General features: G+C 39.8%; 1 protein-coding gene across 3 annotated transcripts in view; it reads right to left on the bottom strand.

Annotated features, from left to right (window-relative positions):
• The window catches only part of ST18 (ST18 C2H2C-type zinc finger transcription factor), an 82240-nt gene that overhangs the window by 18911 nt on the left and 36857 nt on the right, over window positions 1-26472 (bottom strand). For 2 of the 3 annotated variants that reach the window (XM_059672817.1, XM_059672819.1), the window contains exons 7-12: window positions 24913-25106; window positions 22494-22708; window positions 13063-13308; window positions 4985-5100; window positions 2765-2827; window positions 1877-1945 (exon numbers count right to left, since the gene is read on the bottom strand). In XM_059672817.1, the coding sequence (XP_059528800.1) occupies window positions 1877-1945; window positions 2765-2827; window positions 4985-5100; window positions 13063-13308; window positions 22494-22708; window positions 24913-25106 (903 nt within the window). The remainder of the gene's footprint in view (window positions 1-1876; window positions 1946-2764; window positions 2828-4984; window positions 5101-13062; window positions 13309-22493; window positions 22709-24912; window positions 25107-26472) is intronic. The other variant, XM_059672818.1, reaches the window with a different exon arrangement.

Genomic DNA, 26472 nt, shown 5'->3' with positions numbered 1-26472 from the left:
CCTCCCTTCCTTCTGGTAGCCACCTTATTGTTGTCTGTGTCTATGAATTTTTGTTTGTCTTGTTTGTTCATTTTCTATTTTCAGTTTTATAACCTGCATATGAGTGAAATCATATTTATGCACTGAATCTCTAATCAACCATTTTCAGATATAATATGTCTTCTATTTTGTAGGAAAGGGTTAAATGCCAGTCTTTTTCTATTAATATTTTACTGGTTTAGTAGCATATTGCAATTATTGAAAAATCTGTGTCAAGTGACCTCGCTCTGGAGTTCTTCTTGAGTCTCCAAAGAAGTCAATGAAATGTCTCTTTTTCCTCTATGTACAGAAAAGATCCAAAATTGTCACTTATTAGATGACTGTATAAGACCTAAGTACTGGAGATTGCTATAAGACCTGTCAACCTACATGTTTTAAATGTACTACCAACATTTTTTCCCTAGAAATAATGTTTAGAGAAAATACTTAAGAGAACCAACAATTACTATGAAGGCATGGCAATGTGGAAGTTTAGAGCAATTCTATAAGACTGAATAATTAAGTACTGAGTAAGATGAAATAAGAGTAAGTATGCCTGGCACTTCTCTCTTTTCAATCTCTTTTTAGTTTTTAGTTAGCATTCTTATGTTTTAGTCTGCGAAAGTGGCAGTCAAAAAAACAATTTCCAGAATCTTCACCAACACAATCGATTGTAGTTTACACTTTGAAAATGAGAAAAGTTGTTTATTGTATAGTTCCCTTTACTCTTTCTGGTACTAAAATTCTGAATGTTATATCTATTTAATATTCCATCTTTTTTCACATACTTATTTTCTGTAATTTTTAGATAAAATTTTAGAACAAATTAGAAAATGGAAATACTAAAAAAAATTAAGAACATTTAATATCTGAAATTTTACCTGTGGTTTAGATAGCAAATGTTGATTCTACTATTTATATAAATAGTGTTTTATCATTAAACTTAATAACACTCATTTTTCCTAAAATATTATTATTTTCAAGTAAAGTTCATTAATTTTGTTTAATATTATTCCTTTGTCTTTTAAAAATATATGCCCTATTATATTTTTAAAGGGTATAGGTGGACCATTACTTTTAATTATTCTACATGTAATATAACAAGATATGAAAATAAACAAGTGAGAACTTTGGAATAAAAGAAGATAAGAGTCTGGCCGGAGTGGCTCAGTGGTTGAGCATTGACCTATGAACCAGGAGGTCACTAATCGACTCCCAGTCAGGGCACATTCCCCGGGTTTCAAGCTCAACCCCCAGTAAGGGGCGTGCAGGAGGCAGCCAATCAATGATTCTCTCATAATTGATGTTTCTATCTCTCTCTCCCTCTCCCTTCCTCTCTGAAATCAATAAAAATATATTTTTTTAAAAAAGAAGATATGAATGGAGAAAATAAAATCAATAAGTAAAAATTAATATGACTTTGAGATTTTTTAAAACTAGGTAAAAATGAGCCAAATGTGTCTAGCACCCAAAAGTGAAAGGCAGTCAGACGATTCAAAAGGCCCACAAAGAAAATATGATGCAGCTTTCTTAAAATCAGATGATGCAAATAGTTTGCCACACCTTCAGAAGTCTGATTTATTATATAAATTCTGATGTTAACAGGGGGAAAAAAGTATTCTTATACTATTACATCACTGCTTTAAAAATTATTATAAAAATCAAAACTCCCAAAGCAAGCAAAATAATTAGCTTAAAGTGATTTGGGTTTAGTCATTTGAACATTTTGCTGAAAGAGTGTGCTGGTTAAAATTCACGGAGACACAATTCACTGCTTGTCAGTGACCACGCTGGTCCTGGGTGAGCAGAGTCCCAGCACAGCGGGCACAGGGCACGGAGGTCACGCTTCCACACTTACTTAAGCTCCTGAGAGTTAGCAGCCATGAGGGACTTAAGCGTCTTATCGGCTAAAGGACATCCAGAAACACTAAAAAGGGGTGAGAAAAACAAAAAACAAAACACAGAACACTGACATACACAAATCTGACTCAAATGGCATCCTGAGACTGTGAATATCTGTTAAATTTTCTGGTGACTGGGGATTGGGAAAAAAAAATAATTAGGTTTGAATCTGGCTTTGTTACTCTAGCCAGGTTGGGCTCATGGACTCCTCAGTTATTTCTGATAAGAGTTGGGTTTGCTATTTATCAAATGAAGGGCTTTAACCCAGTGACACTCTGCAATTCTAGAATTCAGTGATAGAATCATTACTGACAAGGAGTCCATGCCCACGGCACCACCAAAGGATGGTGGCTGACAGGTTCAAATCAGCACCCAAAGGGTAAGCAAATCAATGAAGAAGGTGAGCGCAAAGATGAAGCAGAGCCTTTTGTCACTGTTTCACCTTTAACACCTTGACTTGTTACATGCCCAGGACTGGGGATGCCACATCCACAGCTAACTGGTCAACCCCAGTCACTCTGTTGTCTAACCTTTGTTTTACCTGAATGCTAAAGCTAGATACAACCAAAGCCCTGACATAAACTCTCACTTTGTAGCCTGGACTACAGGAGCAGAAAACCATTTTTAACCAAAATCATGATATCTATACTACATAAGTGAAAAAACTAAAGATTTAACTTAGCTTTATTTATGAAAAACAAACCACCACCACCACCACCACCACAACCACCCACCCACACGCACACAAACCAACTAACTTACACTCTAATTCATGATCAAGATATCGTTCTAGAATGGGCGAGAATTAGTATTTAAATCATAACGAGATGATAAAACGAGGTACCTGCGATGGGATGCATAGTTTCCGGTGACGTGGCCACTTCCATCACATCCTGGCGTTGGACAGCTGGACCAACAAAAAATCTATCATTAGCGTCAAGTGCATTTTATTGCTTCACTTGCTTTGTCTGGTTCGTTATAAGGTAGCTTCTCTTTTCAAGGTCAGTTACACAGTATAGGACCTGCAGAAGCTAGTGAACTAAGGATCTATGCTACAGAAGAATGAGTGGACTAGCGAAAAGAAAATGGGCATGCTCTTATCAGCTCAGCATCACATCCAATTCTCTGATTCAAATGATGTAGGAAAGTGATGCTAAAATATATGTTCTAGTGATGATGTGAGTCAACAATCAATGATGTTTTATTTCTTTGAAAATATGGGTTATAAAAATAATGATTGTAAACCCATGCTTTGCAATGATAGTGTCTCTTAGGAATACCATCACCAATTATATAACAGATTTCAGAAAGGAATTTTTGTTACTTTTTAAGAGACCAGGCAACATAGTAATTTCATAAACATTTTTTAAATCATCTGAAAAAGAAAAAAATCTTTGAAAATACTACATGTGACTGAAATGTAAACTGACATTAATAGTTGACAAAGTTTCTGACAGTTCCGAAATAGGTAAGAAATTTAGTTAAAAAGCTTGCAATCACTTTTATTCAAGTCTTGAACCCAACAAAGCAATTGCTAATTAAAAATAAACCTAAACAATAGGGCACCTGGCAAGATCAGAGACTTGATTTTATCTCCAAAGCTAGTCACATTCTGGGCCTCTTCTGTGTGTTTTGAAAATAAGCTAACAGGTGCATTATTCTGAGCAGTTCTGTGTCCAGCTATAGCATATGTAAACAAGCAAAGAAAAAATGAACAATGACTAACATTTGAGCTGAGTTATCTTGCAAGTGACATTCTCCCCCCAAATGGAGAAGCAATCTTTTCTGAACATTATACAAATGGTTTATCAGAGAGTGAAAGACGTGTTACAATGATCTGTTAATTCCCACTTTGGAAATACATCGCCACCTAGTGTTCAAAACAGCATTGCATTTACTTTATTTCTTATTTCTATTTTTAAATTACTACTGTTAATACTGCCGAAGATAGGTAACGACGTACTAATAATTTTTAAACAAGTCAGCTATAAATACTTAGTAAATGTAATAATAAATTGTGCACTTATCTACTGATTAATTTTCATGTTTGGTGGTATCAAGAGTTTAAAAATAAAGAATTGGGGGGAGTGTTGTAGTGGGAAACGCTTATGTTTCAGATTCTGACAGCTGGCTTTAACTACAAATCTTCATTGAAATCCTACACAATAACATTTGCCAGTATGCTGAGAAGGTTTGCAAGTGGAAGTATCAAAATTAGAGAGAGGAAACTAGCTAGTTCCCTCAATAAGTGGCATTCCAACTCTAAGCAAATTTATGCTAATCAACAACATCAAAAAATCCTATTTCAAACAACTTTTGGGAAGTAATTGAGGCACATTTATTTATGTGTTAGAAACATAAAACATAAGAAGGACAGGGTGGAACTGTAAAGTAGTGAGACTTTCACAAAACCAGAATGTCAACCCATAAATATAAGGGGTATCCACTAAAGCACTCACCTGTGTGTAAAGTGTGGAGAGTCCCATGAGGTCCCTAGAGATCATTTTCTAGGAATTCATAAATATATTCCAAAAATTGTTCAACGTCTTTTAAAAACCCTTCCTCGTTCGTTTACTTTTGTACCAGTAAAAAGTACCCATTAAAAAAATAGTCACACTTCATTTTTCTTTCCTTTGAGAATGTGATGAAAACGATGAACTGTCTTACCCAAATAGCAATTTGCATTAAGTTCAAAAAGGTTTGTAGACACCCTGACTTGGGTTTTTTGGAGTCGATGGATATCAGATTAAGAATTTCTGATCAAAACATAAACATTTCTATTGGCTTTATGTTGTTTTTTTAAAAAAAAAATAGATTTTTAATTCTTTTAGCATAAGATCATGCCATGTAAATGGGTTGTTGGTGTTTCTTTTTTCTTCATAATCCTCTTAGTTTTGTGCATATGTTTAGGTCCATGTAGAATATCTAACTATTGGATGGTTGAAATTGCCCTAAAACATTCCTAAAATCAACTAGATAAGCCGAGATATTATTACTCAAAATATACGACCTTGAGTACCTTATTTCCAGAGTCTCGCAGAGTATGCCATGTTGGATCACTTACGTGATTAGTTCTTTTTTGAGATCTCTTGCATGGAGCTTGGGTTTAGGGCTTGGCATGGAGGCCTCTCCAGGAAACTTCTTTTCCTCTAAATTTTCTAGAGAGTTCACTGGGTCTTTCTGGAGAAAAAAAAAAAAAAAGACAAGAAACAGAAGCACAGAGGGCATTAGGGAACCCTGGAAAGACAGCTGTATTTGAAGTCCTCAGGGTCAAATGTGAGTTTTGGCTTGAAGACTTAGCTGAAATTCCTCTAGGGTTTATGCACAAAATAAATAAGATAATGAGTATGAGGAATGAGAAATTATAATTCATGGGGATACCTTTAAAATTTTCACATTTTGGCAAATATAATTACAGGGGCATTTGTTGAGCCAAATAATTAAGTTACTATTCTAATAGAGTTCAGGTTTTATTGTATGATGAACATTGCCTAGAGAACATAGGGCTAGTTCTTTATGTACACAGAAGTCATTGGTAAAACAGAAGAAAAATTGCAAAAGTAAATCACAAAAAGTTTAAATCTGAAAAGGAATAAGTAAATTTAAGTTAACAGAATGTTCTTTCTAATATACAAATAACTAAGATTTAAATTATTTGTTTAAATATATAATAACTGCCCTAGTTGGTTTGGCTCAGGTGATTGAGTGTTGGCCTTCGGACCAAAGGGTCCCGGGTTCAATTCTGGTCAAGGACACATACCTCAGTTGCAAGTTCCAACCAGTCAGGGCCCTGGTTGGGGTTTGTGCAGAAGGCAACCAATCGATGTGTTCTTTCACATCAATGTTTCTCTCTATCTTTCCCTCTCCTACCTTCCCTAAAAATCAATGGAAAAAATATCCTCGGGTGAGGATTAACAAATAAATAAACAAATAATAACCAAGTCTACAATGTCTAGGTATTTAGTTTGATTTTTCTGGATCATCGCTTTAATTATTGCAGCACTTCCTAATTTTTCTTAAGTTACCTTAGTTACTTTTTTTTTTTTTTTTTGCTAAATTGGTATGCTTTTACTTATTGAATGGAATTTCTTGTTGAGTTATCTCTAATTTTCTTGGCCTTCTTTTAAGCTTAAGACTGACCTTTATTTCATAAGACTCATTAATCCTTTCAAATCACTTATTTACCATCTGATATATTATGTTACAGGAAACTAATGATCCTTTTCTTCAGTCACATAATTAGTTCATCATTTAGTTTATATCTGGTAAATAGTTTCTGGATTTAATATTAAATTCATATGAACTAATACAGAAAACTGTATTCTAATTCTCAAAAGTACTGATCTAAGTAAGGTGATAAAGCAATTTAAAATTTTTAGGTAAATCTCATTTAAATCAAGTGGATATAAAAATGCAATGGTAAAATACAATTTTAATAACCTTAGTCTACATTAAAAAGCAACGGAAAAGCAAAATACCTGAATATTTCCAACTAAAGAAAAATACTAAACCTTGATCTCAGTTATAAAGGCAAATGCAATTTCTTTCATTAATTACTTAGATAACAATTCAATCAATTATTTTACACAAGACCATATAGTGTAAATACATTGGTAAACTATCTCAAGTTATATTATCATCAGATTAAATTAATAAAACCTGTGTTGATATAATTTTTCTATATATTATTTATAGTGTTAAGTGTTCCATTTTATTTTATTTTATTTTTAATATATTTTTATTGATTTCAGAGAGTGAAAGAGAGAGAGAGAGAGAGAGAGAGAGAGAGAGAAACATCAATGATGAGAGAGAATCACTGATCGGCTGCCTCCAGCACACCCCACACTGGGGATCGAGCCCGCAACCTGGGCATGTGCCCTGACTGGACTTGAAGCCGGGACCCTTCAGTCCACAGGCCGATGCTCTATCCACTGAGCCAAACCCGTCAGGGCCCATCTTATTTTATTGATAAATGTTTGAAAATAGCAGCAGAGAATAATAAACCCTTGAAAATGAAAGAGAAATAGGTACTTGATAATACTTGCCTACTCAGATACAAAGAGAAGTGCTATTTTACTGGCTGCTTTCATGGAAGCAAAATAGATGAATGATGCTTATTAGTATACTTTTCAAGTTTTATAATGTGGGTGCCTAAAGTGAAGCAAGTCCTAATTATAAGATGTAAAACCTAATAATACCACCATCCATTCCATTTAGTGTTATCTGGATTCAGCCTAGCTAGTATTTTCTACTATAATTTATAAATGTCTTGGCTTTTGGAAAGCAGATACAAATGTTAAGTTCAGTATTAAGTCTCAATGTAGAACAGTCTTTGTTTTTCTGTGTAGATAGTGAAGTTCACAAAAGTGGCATAAACTAAAAAGCCATCTTATTATTTTTTTTATGATAAAAAACAAAGAATCTCTAAGAAGGTATGAACAGTTATAGATGAACATGTAAAGGTTATTCATTGTTCAACTGCTCAATCTGTGCATTATAGAAAGCAAGGAAATAGGGGCCTTTGAAAGAAATGACCAGTTATGAAAGTTTAAGTTGTTTGACTAAAATGCATACAAAATAATGCTTGCAGAATATATGATATTTCATTTGGTATAGTAATATGTGGTAATGCTTTAATAGACAATTTTATTGGGTATGACCTTTTTAAAATATTTTGTAACTTCTGTTAAAAACTGTGGACTCTTATGTATGCAATCCTACATAACAAAAAGCTAATATGCAAATCAACCGAATGGTGGAATGACCGGTCACTATGACGCACACTGACCACCAGGGGGCAGATGCTCAACACAGGAGCTGCCCCTGGTGGTCAGTGCATTCTCACAGGAGGAGCACCGTTCAGCCAGAAGCTGGGCTCATGGCTGGTGAGAGCAGCGGTGGTGGTGGGAGCCTCTCCCGCCTCCGCAGCAGCGCTAAGGATGTCCAACTGATGGCTTAGGCCTGCTCTCCGGGGGACTGGCCTAAGCCGTCAGTTGGACATCCCCCAAGGGCTCCTGGGCTGCAAGAGGATGCAGGCCAGGCCAAGGGACCCTCCCCCCACATGCACGAATCTCGTGCACTGGGCCTCTAGTTTCATTATAAAATAATTGTTTTCTTCATTTTCTTTGCTCAGCAAATTGGCCTTAAAACACTTGCAGAGAACATAGATATTCAAATACAGATGGCCATCACTAAGAAAATTCTTCATTTGTTACAGAAGCATTTTATATTGGATAAATTCCTAAACAGGACTAAGTAAAAAAAATAAGTTATAAGAATATATAAGAATTTTTTTACATATAAAATATCATTAAATAAAATAATATTATTTTTAAATGAATATTTTGAAGTTAATATTTTTATCCTATGGCTATGTAAGAAAGAACATGGCATATATGTGTGTGTTTAGAGAGGGCCTGGATGCAACGAGATTCCTTTAATGTACAGATGGACGTTTATATGGATTTTAGTAAAGACCAGAACATAATGGTAACATGAATAACAGATAATAGCATCTGGCACTTTTAACATTTTAAGCCCTGAAATCGTTGGAGAACTGACAGTTGAATGAAACTGACAGCCGTAGTTATTTCTCAGCACTTTCCTTCTGAGATATTTTGAGTTTTTTCCAGATTCAGGGATTTTTTAGGGGGCATCTGGACAGGCTATTTCACTGAGAGAGACAGACAATATTTTCTGAAAATTGCCACCAAAATTAAGCAACTGTTGTGCATATGAGCTAGATAACAATGAATTAGAAATAATCGCTCAATTTCTGGTTGCCTGTGTGTAGATGTATGTGTGTCCTGTGAGGTGGGGGGTGGGGAGGTGACGGAGGTGGCAACAGGAGGGATGGGGGTACGGGAGCAGGAGCAGACCACAAGGTAGTCTTCAGTATATCACCGGGCCATGTGCAGCCACGCCAGTAAAGCTCACCGAAAATGACAAGCGTGGGCCAGTCCCTGTAACTTGTGTGGTCACATCCTATAGTTCTGGATCCTGCTATTCTGAGAAGCGCTGTAGACCACGGTTGCCTCCACCAACCTTGCCACATACTGTTTCTTCGTTATTCTCTTTTTTCTTTCCTTTCTAATTTTTTTCAATATTCCCTAGTTGTCTCCATTTTTTTTTTTTTTTGGTGTATTTTTTTTTCTTTTGTTTCTCTCTATTTCCTCTCTTCTCCCTTTTCTTCACGTTAGGGAAGCCCAGCCCATTACTTAATTTCTGCATGACCAAGGATCAACACCTTTCCCTCCTTGAGATTCAATTTTCTCCTCTAAAAACATTGATAATAATCCTGCTTCTCAATATACAGATCTCAGGATAAAGATATCTTTATTTTTACTGAACATGGTATCCCTCTGATACCTTCCCAAGGAGGACATTGAATGCAATCTACTTTTTCAAAATAATACCTATTAAGTATCTCACTTCTCATTTTCAAGATTCAGAACAGGATGTGAACAATACCCTCTATTAGTTGATTACCTTGTCACAGGTGAAGGAACAAAGAACAAAAGGTGAGAGCGTGTGCTGGGGGCTAAGGTGATCTAGAGCACTCTTTCTCCTGCCCGTCCCCACTGGCTGTAGCTCCCCCAAGCAGTGGGTCACCCATGCCAGATAACTGCGGTAATAAGCATTAAGCTTAAAAACTGTTTTGTCAACTCAAACCTAGGCAAGCACTTTGACTCTAAGAACTCACTTAGCATCTTCAAATTCCTTTTTGTTCTTCTTTTTTATATATATAAATTTTATTGATATTTTACAGAGAGGAAGGGAGAGGGATAAAGAGTTAGAAACATCGATGAGAGAGAAACATAGACAAGCTGCCTCCTGCACACCCCCCACTGGGGATGTGCCCGCAACCCAGGTACATGCCCTTGACCGGAATCGAACCTAGGACCTTTCAGTCTGCAGGCTGACGCTCTATCCACTGAGCCAAACCGGTCAGGGTCCTTTTTGTTCTTCTTAATGACATTGAATCTCCACATACTTTCTAAATTCCAGATTTTAGATTATTTAGGTTGCAAACTGTAGAAGTAAAAATCTGTACTATCAGACCTGGAGTAAGTACGCCATTCGAAAAGAGCAAGAATCTAAACAAATCCATTTTTTCCCCATGAATTTGCCAGAAAATAAAACATGCCCACATATACTAGTATATATGAGCATTCGATAAAAACATATTTCTATTGAATTATAAAAGCTGCCAAGGTGGATCCATATTTTGGGGGAATTATGCAAAAAATGAGCTTGGAAAGTAAACATAAACTATTTGTTGTAAGATCTTACTCTCTGGCTGCATGATAAAAGTGTAGCCAACGAGGTCCCTTAGGCACTAATTAGACCCCCAAATGGGAGAAGCTTCTAAGCATAGAAAAGGTACGGTATTGGCATTGTTGCGGAGGGCACAGAATTATAACCAATGTCCAACACAAGACCCTAAATGGACGTGAGAGCCCACTTGTCTGACATGTGCTTCATTAACTCAGGACTGGATCCGTTTGTCTGACTCTGTACGAACAGAAGGATGTCCAGTGAACACTGACCATGGCCCATTACAACACGGTCACAACGATGAGGCCAGAAAGCCTGAGTCCCCCCTGCACATGGCCTTGAGACACTTGCACACATGGTGGGCTTTATCCCAGCAGGATTCATCCAAGAATAAGAACGCAGTTATGCTGACTTAGCAAAGCACTGTCCTTCATGTGACATACGACTTTTACTGAACCCCCAGCAACAGATCTTATAACGTGGACTAGGATTCCCATTAGTGGTGTGGGGGGATAGGCCACAATCCCATCAGCAATCGACTGGCTGGAGACTCAGAAGACTGGGGAATTGGAGGGTACCCCCTCTTTTCTAAAGCTGACTTGTATGAAGTGGGATTGAATCAACAATCTTGATCTCATCATGACTATGCTTGATCAGTTAATATGAATTTCAGCAGATTTCTGGGTTATAAAAATAGACAGGAGCCTGAAGTGGCGGGGTAGGGGGTGGGTGGAATGTGGTGGGAGGAAGGAACACATGTTTGTCAGTTTGTGGTCATCGCTCACGGTAAACCAGCTTTTTATACTTTGTATGTGTCGGTTTTATATTTAGTAAAGTCAAATATATATTATTTTTAAGAAACTGTTCTTCTAAAATACAATTAGGATAGATGAACTAAGACCATCCCTCAACACTCTAGATATGTTTTTAAAAGGCAGGCATAATAAAGTGACTACGTCCAGCATGACAGAATCTCATCGGAAGCAGCTGCTGTATCAATTGCCCTCTCCACTCCCGGGATGGTGTGTGTGCTGGTGACACAGAGCGTGCCTTGGGTCCTCAGGACTCCCAGGAACCCATCCCCAGCCATGACACATAGGGTTGGCCTTTCCTTTCTACTTTGTGTGCCTGCTCCTGCTCCATTTATCAGCGGGATTTGTTATATCAGTCCTCCAGCTACATTGAACACATATGTGGTGGGAGAATGGTACTGGGCCTACCTTAGACATAGAGATAATACTGCCAGTGAACATGAGCTCCAGGGAGGAAGGGAGAGAAGGAGAGAGGGAGGGAGGGAGGGAGACAGGGAGAGAGGGAAGGAGAGAGGGAGAAACAGGAGGGAGGGAGGGAGAGGAGGAGAGAGGGTAGAGAGGGATTGCAAACAACCCCATCTGAGATCACTACTGTTTATGTTGACTTATGCTCTGAGATGTTAAAGCATATGCTAAAATGAAATTACTCTTCCCCTAAAGTCTCTGGACTTCAAAAACCTGGAAAAGGTGGTGCACACTTCCAAAGAGAATGGCTACTTCAGTTCTTTAAACATGTAAACGCAAGTATCTATAACTTTCCCGACAAACAAGCAAACGAGAATCGCTTACTGTAGCAATTAGGGTCACATTTGCAGTGATGTAGAGTCTAAACCACAGAGGGGTCCGGCCATGAATTCTTTTGAACGACACTAAGTCATGCTAATTAGGCCAAGCCAGGTGGCTCAGACTAGGGAGATGAAGGCTACAGGAACTCCTGCACAATCACAACATCTGGCTTGCAGGAGTAAAAGCGCCTCTAAGATAACCAAGTACGTGAATGCATCTTCTTGACTTTGGGATTGAGACAACTCAGTCACCCAGCACGTGACCCAATGACTCCATACAGCTGTGTCTTGGGGTCTTCAGGACCCCCTCAAATACCAAAATCCATGGACACTTGAGGTATTTGCGTGTAACCTACACACATCCTCCTGTATACTTCAAATCATCTCTAGATTACTTGTCATACCTTACACAACATAAGTGCAATGGACATAGTGGTGATACTATATTATTTAGGGACTAATGACAAGGAAAAAAATGTCTCTATGTGTTCAGCGCACATTCAATCATTGGTTTAACTACATAGCACACGTCAGCAACAACGTAACTTTCTTCTGAATATTTTCCATCTGGAGTTGGGTGACTCTGCAAGGCGGACTGCACATAGCGTTGCTAACACAGTTCCTTCACAAAACCAAGGAAATACATTTGACACGACTCCTATTTGTCCCTGAGTTGGTTTCATCTTCTATTTTCTGGCTCAGAAAGAACTCATAATACAGGCGGCTGTGTCTGAAGGCATACATAGGTCATATAATCTCTCGCCCAGTTCACACAATTGTAGCCATAATGGAGATAAAATTCACAACAATAGCCCTAGCTGGTTTGGCTCCGGGGATAGAGCATTGGCCTGTGGACTGAAGGGTCTCAGGTTCGAATTTGGTCAAGGGCACATACCTGGCTGCAGGCTCCATCCCCAATGTGGGAGGCAACCAATCGATGCGTCTCTCTCAAATGGTTGTTTCTCTCTGTGTCTCTCCCTCGCCCTTCCACTCTCTCAAAATCAATGGGAAAATATCCTCGCATGATGATTGACAACAACAAAAAAATTTAATATTATTTTAGGCAAGTAACAGGAAAAGTTGGATTAATTTATAAATTTCCTCTGAAATTCTAAGTTAACACTCTACCAAAAATCTAAAACAAGGCACAGAATGATGTGTCATCTAAACAGGACTGTGAAAAATAATTTAGGAGAAAAAAAAGAAGCCAATACTACCCTTCCATCATGCCCTTCAATCTTAAACTTATGGACATACTGAAGCAATACCTCTTTCTCCTCCTCTGTCTTCCCATGAGCTTTGCTATAGTTGATAGGAGCATCCCAGCCCTCTTGGACACACAGAGCCTGGTAGAACGCTGCATTGACCAAAATGCTGCTTGTTTTGAATGGGGAAGTGGAAGGAGTGGGAACAGACGTGTTCGAGGAAGTTAGGGGTGCCGCTTTGTCCGGGGGTCGATTTTTTTTCATGCTCAAGTCCAATGTGCCATTTTCATCCACTTCTATCTCGGCTCCCTGGTACACACAGGACACAGAAAAAAACAACGTGTAAGCAGTTTGCTGTTATAGCTGAGCCATGTGGGGCTTTTGCGGGATCATTTCAAATGCAAGCTTTTATGTAAGTATATCTGATGTTAAACCTCGCTTTCTGATTTGCTTTGGTTAATGTTCGATTCTTAGGCGGACTTTTCAGAGCAGCCCCATTAGTGAGCTCCATGTTTCTGGGTTTAAACAAAGTAAGGCTAATAGAAATATGAGGTTCCAAATACTAAATGTATTGGCTAAACCGGTCCGGTGTTTTTTAAAGTTTAGCTTTAAATCTTCTTTCCTCGTTTGCAGAATTCTCACTCGCAATCCATCACCGAAAGCATTAATACTGGCCTTTATAAAAAGGTACAGCAGTATTCCTCCCTCCAACCCCCACATCACAATATTAACCTAACATGAGAAAAGTGGGAAAATAACCAGGCCGGAAGAGAATTCTTACTGGAATGCTAGATTGACATGAAAGTAACATATTACCCTGGGTTACTTGAACCGGAAAAGCTTTGTTAAATTGTGGGGGGGCAGATGTGCAAACCATGATTCACTCGGGGCCTTTGGGTAGCAGCTGCCAGGATGGCCGCTCACGGTTTAAGTTCTACAGTAAAATCTTCAGAAGAAAGGTGACACTTTAGTAAAAGACTTAAAACTACCCTCCTCACGGCATTTCTTGTGGGGACACCTGTGGCTAAGGTTTTCTTGTTTTGTTTTTGAGGCCCACGTGCCCGTGTGTCTGCATATTCTGCAAGGTGCCTGCGCAGGCGGGCTTTTCACGGCATCATAAGTCAGGAGCACTGCCAGATGCTGGGAAGAACACGCTTGTCATGTTCCTAAGTGGGTCAAACGAGTCTCTTTCTGGCGTTCTCGCCATCATCCGTCAATTCACGTTTAACTTTTGAACGACTTCTCTACTCTTTGTCCTTCAGGCTGGCAAACCAGGAGGCGTCCTTGAATATGTGAGCAGGATCCCTGACGTGTGTGGTAGCCAGTTACCTCCCCGGGGATTTACTCGAACTCCCCATTTTCACTGCCTTCACCTCCCCGACAGCTGCCACTCAGGTGTGGGCCACACACAGTAGCTGGGCTCACTGCTTGCCCCTGATTTAGAAAATGAAGCCGGCCGGCCTGGCTCAGTGGTTGAGCGCTGATCTATGAACCAGGAGGTCACGGCTGATTCCGGGTCAGGGCACACACCCGGGTGGTGGGCTCTGTCCCCAGTGGGGGGCCTGCAGGAGGCAGCCCATCAATGATTCTCTTTCATCGTAGATGTTCCTATCTCTCTCTCCCTCTCCCTTCCTCTCTGAAATCAATAAAAATATATTTTAAAATCACCTCTTCTGTCTGTTTGTTCTACCTGTAAAGTTCCTATCTTCAGGCTCTCGGGCTATGAGACAGATATGCTTCATTGTATCTGTGGGAGGTAAATACACTTCTAATATGTTTGTACTAAGACGCTTTGGCCATATCTTTCTGTCCTTTTTAGTAAATAGTTTAATCTCCTGTGATAGTTTTAAGCCCTGAATTTGACAGTACAGCTTATCCGGGATAATAACTTAGTAACCACAACATCTTATGCCATCTGTATAACATCAAATACACTTTTCTACCAGCATTAATAAACCTTAGTTACAAAAACCCAAGATATTAACCATATCAGTGCCATGTGCTCTCTCCATGATATAACAATGCATTCTGTCATGAGCATATCAAGGCAATTATTGGCTTCATAGCTGCTATGTAACTACAGCAATAAAACAGATCTATAGTAATCAAGTTTAATAACCAATGTAAAGTGCTAAATGCCATAGTTGCTGGCATTTTTTCATTAAAAAAAAAAAAACTTGGGTTAAGACTGCACAACCAACATTCACATAAAATTCCAGACCTCTGTGACAGATGGCTTAGGGAAAGGGAGCCATGTGCCTGGGCTGCAGAGTTTTATAGTACAAAACCCACAAATAGTGCAGATTTGAGCTCACTGAAAAATATCAATTATCCCAAGGCAACGCTAATATGTATTTTAATTTTCACAGGGGGGAAAAAGGTTCCAAATAGTACATTTTTCAAAAATACAGTTGTTATGAGTATACATCTTGAGTAATCATGTGCTGATTGAAAAAAAAAAAATCACTCCTAGTGTTTAAAAAAGGCACTTTCCCGCAGCCCAGGCTCCAGCCGGCTGCTCTGAGCACCTGACTTGCCTGGGAGAGAGCACGTTTGGGCACCAGGGTACAGATGGGCTTTAAGTGAGCGCACAGATGCACTCAACAATTACACACAGTCCCAGGGAAGGGTCCCTTTCTGCCCGTCGATGGGTGGATCACACGTTCACGGCACGGGGTTTTATTCAGAGCTGTGTCTATGGACATCACTTGTCTCCAGTCTGAAACTCCAAATGGCAGGATGAAAGTGGGGAGGAGTTCGAGGGGGGCGGGCGACTGGAGGAGGAGAAAATAGCCCTTCAGCTGCTATGCAGCCCCACTCCCAGACTTCTAATATTCTCATTTCTCAAAGTGCTCCTTGGGACCTTTAGTTTAACTTTAAATTTTAAGTTTTCTTGGAGGGTAGGCATAAGTCTGTCACTACTCATGTACTTTCCAATTTGGGAGCGTGTCAAACACCATCTTATCCATTTCAGCCACTTTCAAGTTAAAGATGTTACCTACGATTCACTTATTTTTTCATTGAGTTGCTGATAAAGCATTGAATATTTTCAAGCTCCTCTATTTGGGGGGAAAGAAAATTGAAAAAAATACATTGTTCCTGACTCCGAGGAGCTTGTTTTATGTGTATAAGAAATTTGTAGTAAAAGGTGATTTAATAAATGCTATAAATTATTAAACTGAAAAATTGAGATAATTATTCATTGTAATTGTTATCTGCACTATAAAATAAGAAGTGTCTCAGTTGTACACCAACAGAGAAATGATTACTGAAATTATGCTACATCTATTTAATGACACATTATGCAACCTGTAAAATAATAATTATGAGGACTTTGTAGCATGGACAAGACATATCACCTACCAAAGCAGGAAACAGCCTGGCATTTCTTACTTACAAGTAGGAAAAAAATAAAAAGAAATTTGTCTCCAGAGGAACAAAAAAGAAAACTGCGTAAAGTATGGCCCTTCCATTTAGAGGATGGACTTGCGGCGATTCCCCCCAACATTTTCCAGGCACATGAAAATAGTGCGTTGTTTCAACAATTAAAAATGTTTTCATACATTAATGATGATGATGCAGTTAAAGGAGCAAAATCATAATTTTTACTTTAAATGTTCTGATTATAAAAATTATTAATATTCAAAATATTGGTAGAATAAGCCATTGTTTTCCATATTTGGCAAAATTTTCTCTTAATACTAGGTAGGTCTCCCATCACCTTTTCCTTTCTGACTTGGCTAAAAGGGCGGGCGCAATGAAGCGTCCCTCTGCTGAGGTTTCTGCAGGAGTTAGCCGCTCCCTCATTTTCATCTCTTGTCTTCTTTCACGCTAGCTTCAGGGTGTTTGGGAGTATCTTTTCATGATTGGAAGCTCTCTGAAATCTGCTTTCAAAGCAGGCAGATTATTGAAAATAAAGGGGAAAAATAAATATCTAATTCTTACTAAATAGTAATTGAGTATTAAAACTCCTAAATTAAGTGTCTGCCATAGGGTATAAAATTAAAATGACATTTCCCCCAAGTCTTTGTCTGAAAAATGTATGAAATTAAAATGGAATTCCCCAAAAATCTTTGTCTGGGACTTGGAATCATAGTCAGTGGAAATTGTTGGTGGGCCAGCAGTCTGAATACCACACAATGACAAGCTCTCTAAAAAGATGAGACGTGGAACAGGTGTGAGTTCAAATGGCAACTCCAACATTCACGGCTGTGCCACTAGGAGAAAATTATTTAATGTCTCTGCACCACTGCTGCTTCATCGGCAAAATGAGATAATATCTGCTTTATGGAATTTCTAGAAAGATTAAACAGGATTAATGTGAGCAAAGTGCTAGCTTATAGTGCCTGGTACATAATAGGTATTCAATGAATGACAACTAATCCTATATAATAAAAGGCTAATATGCAATTGTCCCCTCAACCGGGAGTTTGACTGGGAGTTCGACCGGGAGTTCAACCAGGGGGCAGGGCCGACCAGCCAACCGCCCACGGCCCCTCCTCCTGGCTGGCCCTGCCCCCGATCGGCACCTCCCACCCCTCCTTCCTGCTGGCCTGGCCCAATCAGCCTCGATCGGGGCAGGCCAGCCAGACCCCAACCATGCACAAATTCGTGCACTGGGCCTCCAGTAATAATAATAATTTGGGTCTTTGAATACCAAAAGAGACATGTTTCTATGCTACTGTGCACAGAGGTACAGTGCCAGTTATTAAATATCTATTTTCCCTACACGTGTATTAACTGGTTCCTTGGAGTCCTTGACCCGAGTCCCTTATAGCATTTCACACACAATGCATGGTGTAAAGTTACTGAAAAGGCCGCTTTCCGATTCTAACCACCCTGAGAGCTGCTAGGCTATTTCTGATATCAGGCAGCAAGAATGGCGATGTGATATCATGTTGTTTCTCGGCCTTGCTCAAGCACAAAACAGACTTTGAACTTTAAACATTTCAAGCAAGTGTCAATTTTTTGTTTTCTTTTAAGGCACACTGTGCATATGCCACTTTGTCTAAACAGGTGGGGGAGACACCAAAACAAACAACAGAACGCTTGGCAAGCAGCAGCGACCGGGATAAAGATAGACTGTGAAGCGTGTTCCTACCTCTGCTGGTGAGGGTGGGAGGGAGGAAGGAGAATGGGGAGCGTCTCTGACACGTGCTGGCACAGGCTGTTACGGGGCAGGAGGAAAGCACTCAGCAAACTCCACACGCCCGGGATGCTCACCCCATGCCTGCTGCCCATTTGACTGAATTCTCCGCTAGTATCAGTAGCAACAGTCACCAGACTAAAGGGAGAGTGTCTGAGGCTGTGGTCCGTGTATGCTTTACAAACTCATATAAATTCCAAATTAAAATAGAGGACATTACATGAATCTTAGAACAAATGTAAGTACTAGAATCAAAAGAGGGCTCAGACCTCACACAAAATTACCTCTAACGATTATGCTATCCACTAAGTACCGATACTATTTTTTTCTCTTGACTTGATTCTTCAAAGAGATACTTAAAACATATACGGGTAATTTTTGGCAAGGTGGATGTGTTGCATTCACACCAGGTTGTATTTTAATGAATAATCCCTTTAAAAGTTATCTTCAGATGCAATGGACTTGAGTTTGGGCAGGGGTGTTAGTACTGATAGCCTCAGCGCAGTGTTGGGAAGGGCTGATGAAGACAGTGTCCCAGTGTTGGGTAGAGAGCTGCTCGGGGCTGAGGAACTTCAGAAAGAGAAGAGCGTTTTAGAATATCCATAACGCCCAATCTTCATTGTTTTTAGTGTTAAGAATTCAAAGCTCTCCTGCCACTCTGAAAACAGCCTCTGCATCTATCTTCTACTAGAGTAGGGATTTTTCAAATCAAGAATTCAGATCTCACACTCAACTTGGAATCGGTTGAGAGCTTGCCAATAGCATGAAAATCAAAATCTATATTCACCTCAACAGGCGAATAGGAAGGCAATGTCAAGGTTCCTGTCCTTAGGCTTGATGTTAAGAAGGGTGTGCCTGGGTGACATCATGATCTATAAGTTTGTTCTCTCATTGGGCGCTTTCAGTGACTTCAGAGAAGCTGCTGACGTAAAAGAAAGGACTGGATGGAGGCAGAAGGAAAATGAGAAATCAGCTCCTGCCCAAGTTCAGATCAAATTCTCTGCAAAGCCACCCATCCGCACCCGGACACGAGGACCATGGCCACTGAAAACCTAGCCTTCTGCCTGGGACAACCACTGTGCCTGCTTTGTCTGTAAGCTTTCGGAAGGCAGGGCCTGTGATGGGATCTAACCTGGGCCTGAGCAGTCCAGCACTTCAACACCTTTGGTCCATACAGTTAAGAGTCCATCTGCCAAAATGTCTCTCTAGTACAGCGGTTCTCAACCTTCCTCATGCCGCGACCCTTTAATACAGTTCCTCTTGGTGTGGTGACCCCCAACCATAAAATTATTTCCGTTGCTACTTCATCACTGTAATTTTGCTACTGTTATGTATCGTCATGTAAATATCTGATATGCAGGATGTATTTTCACTATTACAAACCGAACATAATTAAAGCATAGGGATTAATCACAAAAGCAATATGTAATTATATATGTGTTTTCCGATGGTCTTAGGCAACCCCTGTGACAGGGTCGTTCGACCCCCAAAGGGGTCGCGACCCACAGGTTGAGAACCGCTGGTCTAGTACATCAAAAATGCTTGGCTGTAGAAGTCAAGAGTACGGGAAAGCTTCATATGTCCGCATCCTTGGTTCCGAACAGGGAACTCAAGAGATCTATGGCTGTTTCCCATCAGACATAAACATGCTCACAGCCTGCCATGGGGGAAAAGCAAAGCTAGTGGAAAGAGAGTCAGCCTAGTCCTCAACGTGGAGGGGACGACTGTTCATCCAACGTTAAGCAAAAGGCACAGAGCAAAGTGCAATGCTGACGATACACATGGCCCACAATGGGCACTGTGTCAGAGGCCATTTTCAGGGTTAATTACTTTGGCTTTCTCTCTCTCTCTCTCTCTCTCTCTCCCCACCCCCCTCTCTATTTTATTTTTTGCTACAAAAATTATGTTTTGTGGTTTTAGGAATTTATGAGGTTCTCTTCTTTATTCAGAAAACAGGATCGACAAGGACAGAATTCTACCAAGTGCTACAGTTGTGTGCAAATGTGTGCCCGGGGGAAGGGTTCCTTACCAAGGGACACTTTGGAGGGGCCATCTTTAGCCTGTTTTAACGACCACTGTGCCATACGAGGTCACTTTCATGGGGGAATGGTTTAGAAAGCTTCCAGAATCGCAGACTCCTTCTAAAAGTCTATCTCTGCCCTTCCCGTCTCTTCCGTCTTCATCATCATCACGTCGCGGATTTGGCTTCTGCAGTGAAGACTGGGCTGGCAGCTGGGAGGCTGAGACCAGCAGTGAGCTCCTGTCCCCTGGGCAGGCGCATCTGCTCCACAGGGGACACTGGCACTCAGAGCGCGCCCAGTGGGAGCAGAGGAACATACACAGGAAGTCGGTCATTTGCATTTTTGGAATAAACCAATTTAACAGTCACTTTTCTGACCAGAGAAAAAATGTTTTTTAAAAAGAGAACATATATTGATAAGGGAAAATGCTCTCAGATTTTAGTCATCTTTGTTTGGTTCATTGTTTGGCTTCATCAATTAATAGAACACAGGAGTGTATTAATTAAGGTTAAAGTCAGAATTCTGAGAAACAAAAAAATATCTGCATGTGCACATGGAAATCATTCGACCTAGAATCTTCTACTCAAGTGATTTAGCAGCACTAATCATTATAATATTGGCCCTTTATTTTCATAGAACAGCCTATACAAAGGAATAATAAAGCACTAAGAAGAACAATAGTTCAGTATTTCTCCAACTACCTGCATATTGAAAAAGGAAAAAAAACATTCAGATTTAAAAATAATTTTTAAAATAACAAAAGTTGCATTTTGAAGTACCCTAGATCATTTATTTAAGTAAATAATTTCTGACGTGGTGCCCTTTGAATTTGGATAAGTTGGTATTTTCTTTATATTTTTAGAGGATGTATTTTTCTTTGTTTAAGAATCTCATTTGTTTAAAAATTGTTTTTGAGTGATTCTTGGCCACCAACTCTTCCTGGGGTTTACTTGGCTCAGATTTGTCCAGAAGCTAATTCCGATTCTTCTGTCAAATGCTCCATAGCGCCGCGTTCCCACTCTCCTGAAGGCCTGGCAGGCGCAGGTGAGCAGCTGACCACACTGGGGATGGGGCTGCGCTTAATTGGCAGCGAGACCAGTATCCTTTGATCGCCTGAATCTTGGGGTTAGCGTTTAACCCAAGGCTCTTTCACTGAAAGTAGGAGTAAAATCTCTCCTCCAAATAAGCCCACACTCTATTTCGGTTGCCTTCCGCCATCTGGGTAGAAACTGGTTTATTTTAAGGGAGCCTTTTGTGTAGGTAGGGCTTGCTGGCTCCCGCTGAGGCTGATGGCAGGCTCAGCCCTGCCCTCCCTCTGGGGAGGATCACTGTGACTCGCAGCCCATCAACCCCTCCTTCTCAAAAGGCAGGACACAGGGCCTCTGTTTCTCGTTGTCATCGAGGTGTCAGAAACACGCATGTGGACTTCTCATTGCTGGTTAGAAAGGCGAGGTCATTAGAGAAACAGAATTAACTTCTGAAGCTTCAGAAATGTGGCCTCTTCATGCACCTCCTAGAATTCAATTTTGGATTTGGATGCCCGAAGCCAGGGGTGGGGAACCTTTTCCCTACCAAGGGCCATTTGTTTACGTATAACATCATTCAAGGGTGATAAAAATTATTAACTTAAAAATTAGCCATCTATATTTGGTTAAGCATTTAATTAGCTCACCCCTAATGCCTTGCCAAGTCCAGACCAAATGATTTCACGGGCCTTAAATGGCCTGCGTGCCGGACGTTCCCCACCCCTGCCCTAAGCCCTCAAGTCCCCCTGCACTATCTCTTGTGGATTTAATGTGTCCGGGTTTTACTACATGTCCTTTGAGAGCTACAGCGCCCTGGGCTAGCGATCACATGCAATTCCAAAATGCCCTGAGTCAGTTTTGCGAAGGTTTTACGAGTCACTGTTGAATCATACAGTCCCTACCCTCTTTGATTCGCAGACAGCAAAAAGCTTCCCTTGTTCAGACTGATTTTAATGGCAGCCCTCTTTTCTTGTGTGCCAAACTCCTCAAACAAACAAACAAACAAAAAAAAAGAAACACACATAACTTTGAAAGCTACACATCTCCCCAGCCAGTCTCTATAGCTTACGTCGCCCCCAACTTGGGGGCACCACCTTCCAGAACAGCCCCTCTTTCACGCCTCCTGGAACCGGCCAAGCTCATCCCTGTCACTGTGGCCCCTGACCCCCTTCTTCAGACAAGGAGGGGATGTGCTTTCGGGGTGGGAGCGGCAGGGCAGTGCACGTGGTTAGGAACATGAAAGGCAGTTTACTCTCAGGGTTCAGTCGCCGGCCCCCCCTCCAGGCTCTTGGACTGGCCTACCTTGGCATGCAGGCTCTGTGGTTTGTTGGAGAGGATGTCTGCAGCCTCCCTGCAGCGGGTGGAAAGGTTCAGGATGGCAGCAGCTGCTGCTATGTGGGTGTCTTCGCTGCACTGACCGTAGCTGTAAGAGCTGGCACGGCAAGGGCTCTGTGTGTGGGCGCCTGCACCAGGCAGTCCATTAGGAAATTTCCCTGGATTTGAAAAATGCTTCGCTGCTGAAAAGAGATTTGATTAGCAATTGCATGTACGTGGTGCCGGTCATTAAACAGATTTGTTTTAAAGATATAACTTCTTGCTTTAAAATATGTGAAGAGTGAATTAAAACACGATCCATTATGCACTGGTACATGCAAGGAAGGTTACCCAGATTGGTTATCACAGAAGTTCACAGATGGTGTGAATGCTGGAGAAAAAAGATGCCTATTCTCTTAATATTTTTTGTATTTATACATCTTATAGCAAAAACTCCACAGCTAATGTTATGGGGCAGGTGCACTGGCAGCATTTGGGGCAAAGATTGTATATTAAAAACCACTCTAGCTAAAACACATCAGGGCCTACAGAGGGTTAAGGCTTACACATCTGTAAACTGTGTAAACAGTCATTCCAGAAGAGAAAATATATATCCTTTCAATATTTGCTTTCACAATAACAAGTTATATTTAGATATGGAATTGCATTTCTGTGTATTTGATACCCAGGTTTGTTTTGTACTTAAACCAGTAGAAGTTGTTCTTCCTCCAACTAGATGGAACTAACTAGATGGCAGAGTCTTTAATGAGCTGGCATTTTGCATATTCAGGCAGCACACGATGAGCAAAGGACAGAGAAAATGTCCTCAAGGTGAACAGAAAGGCAACTTAGATATCAAGGCGGAGTTTCTGTTGTATGTTTCTGTTGTGGGTACCAAGGCATTGCTGAGAGAGAGGATTATGCATATTTCTCTTCACTGGGTGTTTGTAAACATCACTCAAGATTACAGGAGACACACCCAAGATAATGGGGGATTACATTAAAGCAGTTAGTTATTCATTTTGCTGTCAATATTGGTTATTTTAAATGTTTTATCATTATTTTTATAAAACAAAATTTGAAAACTTATCAAATGTTATCCCTACATAAAAATATGAAAATATCACTGAATATTTCACATTTTCAAACCAATGTTGATATTATGTGAGTATACAGATAGCTCTTATTAACTAGCTTTACCAGAATTAAACAGATATGCACGTGTGTGTGTTTTGCATATTTTTAATGAAACTATATATAACACTGTATAGATAGATACAAAACATACTCTGTGCATGTGTGTGCGCACATGTGTGTGTGATATTTTTTCCTTAATCTAACAGGTTTTCAGTGCTTATTTATGGTGTCTGGGACCTATTTTAAGAATAGGCAAAGCATATTTGGAGTATAAGCTCCTTCTCATTGATAGCAGACTCATTTCAGGCCTGGTTTTATACTGTTGGGTTTCATACAGCATCCTAGTCCTTTGACAGAGGAGATCAATATCCCAGAATGAAGCAAAGGCTCTGTGTTGTAGGAGCACTCAGTCTTGGTGAAGAGGTGTGAGATCAAAGGATTTCACAGAATTGTGGAATGTTGTATATACTTCGTGGTCTATGGAGGACTCGAAGTGGGGAATTAGTTTGCTTCTTCCCTTATGATTAAGTTACTATAATGAAAAAATCATTCCTGGCTTTATTGCCAATGTCACTTTCTCTCCTTTTCATTAAAATACTCAAAAGACTCTAAACAACTTGAAAAATAATGTGTTAGGAAAACCATCAAGCTTTATATGTTAGAGCATCGTTGAGTTATGAACACATCTTCCATGTGGATGTGTTAGCATTAGAGTATTAACACATTTTCAATGTTTCTATATAAATTCTTAAATTTGTGAGTAAATATCTCCATAGCCACACACGTTTTTTCCCAGTAAATTGTGTTCCTTCTTAGTCTTTTCACTTTTTCTCCTACTTTCAGTCTGAGACACTTTTGTTAATTAAGTAATGTTTTAAGTAGTATTTCAATATTTTACCTATTAAATTTTCAAAATTCCACTCTCCGTCAAATTTACTCTCTTATAATAGCTATTACCATTTTCAATATATTAATCCCAATCTCAGCCAAATGTGAACTAAATATTTCTTTAGAAAATTGTATTCAGACTCAATCATAGTACCACATTTTTAGAATAATTCATTCATTCATTAATCACCATATTCAGTGTAAGTTCATATAAAATCAGCAACACTCATCAACTTACGGTTGTTTCTGTTATTTCGATGTACAATATATTTTCTCTTCTCCCAGCAGTGAGTAGCATATTTAAGTGCACCCCCCACCCCCCACAAACACACACATACACAATATACACTTTTTGGAATAAGCATTAGAATTCAAAGCTTACATTCAGGAAACGGTGCATTTTTTTGTCCTTGACCTGTTTGTATTAGGGGGCGTTTACCAAAAACCTGTGCATCGAAGCTGGCATAATCAAACGGTACTTTTCCAAATTTCTCTTGTTCTTTTGACACCGTGGCTCTGGGGGAGGCGATGGCTTGTGACCGGAAATTGAATTCTATTTGCTTCACCAAGCTTGTCCTGAAGAGTTTGAAAGAAATATGGTGAAACTCCTGGTGAACACACCACCCTCAGAATTAAAACAGATCAGAGGCGGCATGCCTGCGGGTACCCTTAGCGGCGCGGCACTGCACTGCGGGAAAGGCCTGTGGTCACAGCTCTGCACCCGGAGTAAGAGATCGGGAGGCGCTTTGGGCTCGGGGTGGCTAAGGGGAGGCTTCATTCTGTGTGTCTGAGTCTCACATCCATAAAGGAAAGATGTACAATCTCCCATTCATCCGATGCAGATGCCACGAGGAGCAAGGATTGGATGGATGTTAGCACTTTGAGCTCCTTCAAGAAAAGTGCCATGTAACTATTAGTAGGGCACTGACAAGGTGTGCACGTTCTGCTTGCGAGGACTGTTCATCAAATTAGCAGTGAAAAGTAACATAACTAGTGAGGAACAGCCGTTAGATTCCGACCAGGAGAAGCGATGCTGGCCTCCCTGCCGTGCTCGGCAGAACTGGCAGGAGCCTGGCACCCAAAAGGGCAGCCAAGGCACCAGGAAACGGATCGGATTCCTGGATTGTGAGTTTCTTTTCAGGCTTTTCACCGTTCTTGCTAACTGCAGTCTGAATGTTTTTGCTAATTTACATAATAGTTTAAATAGTATTTCAATATTGTAGCTATTAAATTGCCATCATTTCAATAGGAATCTAAATTACTGTGTTATCACAGCTATCATAGTTTTCAACAAAATTATCCCAATCTAAGCTAAATGTGAATTAACTATTCCTTTAGAATTATTGTAGTTGGATTAAACAAGGGCATCCTGTTTATGGAGTACCGGTTCCAGTCAATGAAAACACAAATATTGTTGTGCTATGGTCTAATGGTAAAAGAATTTAAACAAATATACCTTTCAGGATAGATAGATAGATAGATAGATAGATAGATAGATAGATAGATAGATATAGATAGATAGATAGATAGATATACAAGGTGTCCCAAAAAACATGTATATACTTTAACAGCTGGTAATTCACTCTTTTTCAGGTTCAACTGATTTGAAATAATAGGCGAAGCCAGACTAAGCTTTGAACAAAGAAAATTTATCTACTAGACTTTTTTATGGGATACATAAAAGATAAAGTTTACAGTACAAAACTGGCAACAGCTGACAAATTGAGGGTGCACAAATCCCGAAGGAAATGACTCTTGATGCTTGTAATTCCAGTGCTTTGCATTATCAGCAGTGCTTGGACCAGAACAGTCATCAGTTTGAAAACAGGTGTTGACCAAAAAAATTATTCATTTCTGTAGATTCTTTTAAATCTTGAAAATGACCTGTATGTTAATAAACACTTACTTTATAATCATTCAAAGTGTGTATACATTTCTGGAG

The sequence above is a fragment of the Myotis daubentonii genome, chromosome 17, assembly GCF_963259705.1.
Source record: "Myotis daubentonii chromosome 17, mMyoDau2.1, whole genome shotgun sequence".
In the NCBI taxonomy this organism is placed as follows: domain Eukaryota; kingdom Metazoa; phylum Chordata; class Mammalia; order Chiroptera; family Vespertilionidae; genus Myotis; species Myotis daubentonii.
Note: the sequence above shows the minus strand (reverse complement) of the source record. Positions and strands in the feature narration are given on the sequence as shown.